Raw genomic sequence first — 7,348 nt, 5'->3', positions numbered from 1 at the left:
ATGCGCAATAGAATTTATGTTCTACGCCAAGGACCTGAATCTCTTTGATCTTCTCAACGAACAAGAAATCGTCGATAAGGATATCGTCGTCAGCCTTGAAGGTCCAGGGAACATGGCTGCAATGCCGATGGACCCACACCAGACCTGCAAGAGTCTTATACGTCAAGAGGTCGTAATGGTCCTCAAAGTCAACTTGGACCATGTCGTGGTAACGGACACTCTCCTTCTCCAGGATCTGTTCTTCCCTCTTGTTCTTGGCCCTGCCCACAATAAAGACGACGGCCATTCTGAAGCCATACTTTCTCGAGATGTCCGAATTGGCCCAAGTACGCCTTGTTGTGGCTCTCTTTTCAACGGCAGAGATCGTCGACAGCACGAAGCCTATCGTTCGCAGACGTGGATTGCGTTCCTCAGTGCAGAAGTCTACCTCCTCGATTAGAAATCTGGTGGGGATACTTGGAGGATGGCCGAAAGGTATCTCCTCGTATCGTCGTGGCAGGACCGGGTTGGCCTAAGCAGGGAAGCACAGTTAAGAATGGTGTAAAAGAATTAAAGTATCTAATAAATATGGGTTCGATACTAAAATCATTGTCATAGTCAATAATATGTGGTGCAAATATCATTAAGATACGATTTGTGAAGTCGAGTATCAAAGTCTGGTGTGTGTATATGTGTGTGTGTGTGTGTTTGTGTGTGTGTGTGTGTGTGTGTGTGATTGTCACACGTCAAAAGTGTGACTGTGTGCTTGGTTGCCACGACATCGAATGTGTTAGTGATTAGTTGACATTCATATGTCTAATCAAATGATCACAGATCACGAGTCAACAGTGGTTGCGTTCTTGTGGCGGGCCTACAAGAGAATCTCCTCTCCATCGTTTATCTTTACATTCTATCAACACCCTTATTTCCATCTGTATGTGCAACCCTGTATGTTCACGACAACCCTGTTTGGGCGGAGAGGCGGCCCAAGTTCGGGAAAAAAAAAAAAAAAAAAAACTTCTCCTCGCAACTAACAGAGTTTCACCCTCCCATGGGTTTTTCCTTGCGTGAAAGAGGAAGCGGGGCGATGGGTCGGAAGATCAGGTAACATCCAACGGGAGGGGTCATTACTTCATTGTTAATATCGTGCAAAAGTAATGTAGCCGACATGAAGGTACGAAAAACCAAGTTGGAAAATATATATATATATATAATACTAGCGTTCTCAACATAGTACATTCTGGTCAAAAAAAGAAATTGTGTGCATGCGTTAGCAAAACAAAGTAAAATATGAGTGGTAGGGTGGTGAGACAAACACCGGGAATCGTTGGAGTTTTAATCACTGACGTTTTGCTCTTAACGGAACTTACTTCTTCAGAGTGAAACGTCAGTGATTAAAACTCCAACTATTCTCGTTGTATATGTCACCACCCTACCACTCATTTTGTCGTCCATCCTTCAACATATATATATATATATATATATATATATATATATATATATTTATATATATATATACATAATTTATTCATTTATTAATATATTTACTCATTTACTGTATTTATTTATCTATTCATTTATCAATTTACAAGCGCCGGCTTCACCATGGGCGCTTGGCCTCGCGGCGCTGCTCACTTCGCGAACGGGGGCTTCGCGCCCTTCCCTTCGTTCGCGGCCAATCAATTGTCTCCGTTACCGTGACGTCAGTGTTCTTGGCCAATCAGTCGTCTCTGTTGGCATGACGTCACCACTCGGCCAATCAGTTGTCCCCGTTGCCGTCACGTCACCACTTTCTCAGCCAACCAGGTTCTCGTGGTCTGTTACCAAATCAACGTCACCGGCTAAATAATTTTGCCAAAAACAGACATGTTGATTTTTTATTTATTTATTATTTTCTTTCTTTCTTTATTTATTTATTTAATTATTGACATTCAGGAATGCAAATTTCTACACACATTTGTCGTCTTTTAGTCTGGTTTCAGCTTATGAACTTCTGGAGTACTTCAATTAGCAAACAACAACCTTAGCTACAGATGTAAACAGTCCACTTTACTTACATATTCACCACAAGATGACTATCACTATTTTTGTCTCCAGATGCCGCCACATTAGAAATAAGGAAATTGTTGGAAACCATTTTCGTAACTGCACTTATGGGTAAGGTGGGCATTGACTTCTCAGTTGGTCATGTCGCTGTACATTCCTTGTGCCCATAACTTCGTTGACCGAACCTCTATACTTAATGATTGTCTAGAGCAAACGACTCATCCCCATTAAGTTTTACTCTCTCGCTCTCTCCTCTCCTTCCTTTATTCTATATTCATTTCTTGTTTAGGTGATACGGAATGAGTGCCGGCCACTCATCTCGGCTCTTCTCATTAAGTAACAACCAGACGAGGATTTTACCGAAGTCTTCCTTGTGGAATTCACTATATATTTTCCAGAATATGCTGAAAACGTGAGGCGTATGTCCGATGCCGGCTTGCCTGGCCAATAACCCCGTCACATAAGCATCCTCGAAGTGGAGAATGTTGATGACTTGAGCGGAGGTCAGAAGGCGTGGCGCCAGGGCAGTAAGCATGAACCACATGGAGCCAGAGCAGTAAGGTGGATAGTAATCCTCCGGGAACTCCTCAGGTAGAACCCCAAGACCTCCTTTCCGAACGACCGGACCTTTCGGGTGTATTGCGCAATAGAATTTATGTTCTACGCCAAGGACCTGAATCTCTTTGATCTTCTCAACGAACAAGAAATCGTCGATAAGGATATCGTCGTCAGCCTTGAAGGTCCAGGGAACATGGCTGCAATGCCGATGGACCCACACCAGACCTGCAAGAGTCTTATACGTCAAGAGGTCGTAATGGTCCTCAAAGTCAACTTGGACCATGTCGTGGTAACGGACACTCTCCTTCTCCAGGATCTGTTCTTCCCTCTTGTTCTTGGCCCTGCCCACAATAAAGACGACGGCCATTCTGATGCCATACTTTCTCGAGATGTCCGAATTGGCCCAAGTACGCCTTGTTGTGGCTCTCTTTCCAACGGCAGAGATCGTCGACAGCACGAAGCCTATCGTTCGCAGACGTGGATTGCGTTCCTCAGTGCAGAAGTCTACCTCCTCGATTAGAAATCTGGTGGGGATACTTGGAGGTTGGCCGAAAGGTATCTACTCGTATCGTCGTGGCAGGACCAGGTTGGCCTAAGCAGGGAAGCACAGTTAAGAATGGTGTAAAAGAATTAAAGTATCTAATAAATATGGGTTCGATACTAAAATCATTGTCATAGTCAATAATATGTGGTGCAAATATCATTAAGATACGATTTGTGAAGCCGAGTATCAAAGTCTGGTGTGTGTATATATATATATATATATATATATGTGTGTGTGTGTGTGTGTGTGTGTGTGTGTGTGTGTGTGTGTGTGTGTGATTGTCATACGTCAAAAGTGTGACTGTGTGCTTGGTTGCCACGACATTGAATGTGTTAGTGATTAGTTGACATTCATATGTCTAATCAAATGATCACAGATCACGAGTCAACAGTGGTTGCGTTCTTGTGGCGGTCCTACAAGAGAATCTCCTCTCCATCGTTTATCTTTACATTCTATCAACACCCTTATTTCCATCTGTATGTGCAACCCCAAGGGCTAACACTCGATTTCCGGACCAGGCTTCGACAGTGTATTGATTGGATACATTTCACGATGTCATTGTTTTAGTGAATTTAGTGACACCCTAACTGACCAGTCACACAACATTCTTTTGTGACTGGAGACGAATTCCCACGAAGAAGGTATGCTGATCTCTTTTACTTTTACTGTCCCTCTTTTATCTCCATTTTTAAATTCCTCCTTTATCACATCTCTGATCCCATCTCCTCAGTTCGGTATTGTCCCATGGCCAGCGAATTACTAATACTTTGATAACCTGGTTGTTTAAAAAAGAAAGAAAAAAAAAAAGACTTTATTAACCTAGACTGTACTTCTGCACTTTTACACATGTGGAGAGGTGACACACAGCTTCTGCCTCCTCCTCTTCCTCCTCCCGGCCGATGGCATGATTTCAAACTAATGCAACACAAAAATCTAACCTTTCTTCCTGGAGAGGCCTATGGCAGGATCCAGTGGCCGCTACTTACGATTGTAAGGCAACGGGTTGCCAGTTAGGGAAATTTGAGGCTACAGTTATCATTACATATGCGAATATAATCACATGTGCCGCAAAAATCACATAAACGTGATTACAAAAAATGCACTAATACCGAGCGTTTTCGTCTTATCATGACATCTTCAGAGTACAAATGTAGGATAAATAATAATGCATATACGGATGGCAGGGAAGGAACTGGCGAAGCATGTCGCAGCAGGTGATCTGTCTCAGGTTTATGTCACCTGAGAGAGACATTGTGGCAGGCCACGTAAGCCAAAGATCTCTCTCTCACTGTAACATGCCTTCCCTGTCATCTGTATATGTATTTTTGTTTATCCCACCCTTGCATTCCGAAGATGTCCTAATATGGCGAAAGCGCTCGGTCTTAGTTCATCATTTCCCTTGTGGATTTTTTTTTATATATTAACATGCATATTTGAGAATTTTATACAAGGGGCACCGAACAGGTGAGATTGTCATTTTCCGAGTTCCAGTCGATACATCCCTAATCTATGAGGTCGAGATATGTTTTATTTTCACCTATGGTCGACGGGCTGAAGTCCGTGTCTTTCTCCCATTGTCCGCGTTTGTAGATCGTCTCTATTTCCTTTAGAACTGAACCAATCCCATAATGTTTCAATGAAAATACTTTTAACCTTGTCACTACTATCCACGACTTACGCATTTATTCTGGCTGCCGTGAAATTATTTTATTCAGACGAGGAAAACACATCGCACTGCGAATGCTAAGAACATTTTCAAATGCAAAGGCAAACGGTGAAAAAAAAAAAAAATCGATTAACTCAAAACCTCAGTTCAAGAGATATCAGAGGTAGAAAACGAGATGAAAAGTTTTCTAAGACAAATAGAGAAAGATTTCGTTCAATGTGCAGATAAATTCAAAGTACTCACGTTTGGGTCATCCTTCCAAGGTTTCATCGTTTTGAACTTTTGATGCTGGACGATCTTCCCCCACCAGTTTTCACGGTCAATACTGGAATCTGCCCACACCAACTTCTTATCAATACCACTACCATTGATGCCATGGAACTTCCAGTGCGAGTTGAAGCTCACGTGGGTATGACCAACGCCAGCCTCCTCGGCGACTATTCCTGTCAGATAGACATCGTCCACCCACACATAGTCTACCGTCCTGCTCGCTTCCAGAAGCCGAGGAACCACTGGCGTCGGGACGAACCACATGGAACCAGAGCAGTACGTCGGGTAGACCTCTTTGGAGAAGTCCTCGGTGGCCACCCTCCACTCCCCTTCCCTCGCTACTTGCGTGTTGTTGAAAATGTGGCAGTAGAAGTGGTCGACCACACCCACCGACTGTATGTCTGTTATCTTGGCCTTGAGAAGGAAGGGGTCGACAAGGACGTCGTCATCTGCATGCAAAGTCCAGGGAACAGTGGAACAGTGGCGACTGATCCAGGCCATCGCTGTCAGGACCTTGTCGGATAAAGACTTCTCATCTTCGAAGTCTCCTTGGACGAGGTCCCCGTGCAATCGACTCTCCTCCTGGACGATCCTCTCTTCCTCCTGGTTCTTGGGCCTGCCCACAACGAACACCACAGCCATGTTGATATTGTGTTCTTTCAGGATATTCTTGTTGGCCCAAGTCATCCTGGTCATGTTTCGTTTTGTTACTGCACTGATGTTGGAGTGAATGTAACCGATGATTTGTAGGCCTGGATGGCGGTCGCAAAAGTCAAGTTCTTCGACCAGGAAGTGATCTGGGGACTTCAACCGGTGTTGCTTTAGCACTTTCCCCTCCTTGTCTGATGCATGCTGGGAATTCTGTAGGGATTTAACATCAATGTCAGTATTTCTTATCTTAAGATAAACTCTTTGGCATGGGAGGGACGATCAAACCATGGACAGAATGATTGGGAAAGCGAAGGAATAAGTTAATTTTCTTTTTCTTTTAACAGTCGTCTAGGGGTTACCTTCTTACCACCACAAATAGTGAGAAAGCGAGAGTCGAAAAGATATGAAAAAATATCCTAGTGAGGTATGCTTACAATAACATTGATGTTATTCAAACATGAAATACAAACGGTCAACTCTTGAATTAACGGAAGACACGAGCGCGAGAGAATGGACTTCACGTGCACCTATCACTTAACACCTCATCCCCTTCTGCCATACCATAGACTTGTATATATGCCTCTGAAGAGGATATTAGTTATTAGTGTCCTTCCATCTTCAAGAACACTACCATGGTGGCATTAGCATACCTGCACTATATAAACGTGTATACATAAAGTTCAGCTCAAATGTGACATAGGTTGTAATGAATGCCTTATGGGCTATTCCCTCCCGCCATCCCCTCCCCCTCACCCTCACCCTCACCCTCACCCTCACCCACACTAGGCAGAAATCCGTTGATAAACCTAATTGTCCGTGCTTGGACATGATCCGTCAATATGTCAATCCTTCAGTCAATTACCTCTATTCAGGTATGGCTCCCAGTTCTCTTGCCATACTCTTCAAATTGCTGCACAGATGCGTATTATCAATATAAATCATCTTACACGTGTTAACTAAATTAGCAGTACATTTATTTTCTTATATGATTAACATGATACACAGTTTTGTGCGTTCATTATATTATGCATTTAAGCCTTACCCAAACAAGTCGTAGGAAGATGATCAGACCACGAGTATAAAGAAAGGTGTTAAACGTAAACGTTATTACAAGTCGTAACGAGATATCTAATCGGCAAACTTTTGGACGATAATAAAGATTTAGACAAAATTGACACAAGGAGCACAAATTCATACGAGGTAGAAACCGCATCAAACCAGTACTTACAGTTGGCTCTTCTTTCTTCAGGGACTCAGGGTTTTGTTTTTCATAATTCCTTGGAATCCTTGTAGGTGCACTCCTCTTATAGAACAATAAATGGAAACTAGCAATGAGACAAACACCAGCGAGGAGTACCATCCTAGTCCTCCTCATACCTTCAAAATTTAAAGGAGATCATAATAACAAGACGTATTGTTACAATTACATATATACACACATATGTATTCATATGTACACACAAATAAACCTATACTTATACATATACATACACATTAGTACATATACACATATACATATACATGTATCAAATAGCTCTGAAACTGGGGTTGATTGCCACTGTACTCTGTCGAACGTACAAAAGAAATGTTCTGAAACATGTCCTAACCAGAGTCCCCTATTTCTTGTCATTGGA

General features: G+C 42.7%; 2 protein-coding genes across 2 annotated transcripts in view; both read right to left on the bottom strand.

The window, feature by feature from the left end:
* LOC143026024 (beta-1,3-galactosyltransferase 2-like) overlaps positions 1-2,116 on the bottom strand; it is a 2,481-nt gene extending 365 nt beyond the window's left edge. Inside the window, exons 1-2 of the mRNA XM_076186013.1 lie at positions 2,045-2,116; positions 1-511 (exon numbers count right to left, since the gene is read on the bottom strand). The exon at positions 1-511 is cut by the window's left edge and continues 365 nt beyond it. Of these exons, the coding sequence (XP_076042128.1) occupies positions 1-511; positions 2,045-2,116 (583 nt within the window). The remainder of the gene's footprint in view (positions 512-2,044) is intronic.
* A 183-nt stretch (positions 2,117-2,299) lies between these two features.
* Positions 2,300-7,074, bottom strand: LOC143026023 (uncharacterized). Its single transcript, XM_076186011.1, has 3 exons — positions 6,943-7,074; positions 5,037-5,924; positions 2,300-3,091 (listed from the first exon to the last, which is right to left on the bottom strand). The coding sequence occupies exons 1-3, from the start codon at positions 7,072-7,074 to the stop codon at positions 2,300-2,302; spliced, it is 1,812 nt and encodes a 603-aa protein (XP_076042126.1).
* Positions 7,075-7,348: the final 274 nt, after the last annotated feature.

This window comes from Oratosquilla oratoria, chromosome 6 (genome assembly GCF_046742065.1).
Source record: "Oratosquilla oratoria isolate Oo_2021 chromosome 6, ASM4674206v1, whole genome shotgun sequence".
Taxonomy (NCBI): domain Eukaryota; kingdom Metazoa; phylum Arthropoda; class Malacostraca; order Stomatopoda; family Squillidae; genus Oratosquilla; species Oratosquilla oratoria.
Note: the sequence above shows the minus strand (reverse complement) of the source record. Positions and strands in the feature narration are given on the sequence as shown.

What these genes read in the sequence shown, in the direction of transcription:
- LOC143026023 (XM_076186011.1), bottom strand. Translation starts at nt 7,074, where the DNA reads ATGGTACTCCTCGCTGGTGTTTGTCTCATTGCTAGTTTCCATTTATTG. An exon ending in TGAAGAAAGAAGAGCCAACT is followed by an intron (nt 5,925 to 6,942) that starts GTAAGTACTGGT and finishes AAATCCCTACAG; the next exon opens with AATTCCCAGCATGCATCAGA. An exon ending in CTTGGAAGGATGACCCAAAC is followed by an intron (nt 3,092 to 5,036) that starts GTGAGTACTTTG and finishes CTAATCGAGGAG; the next exon opens with GTAGACTTCTGCACTGAGGA.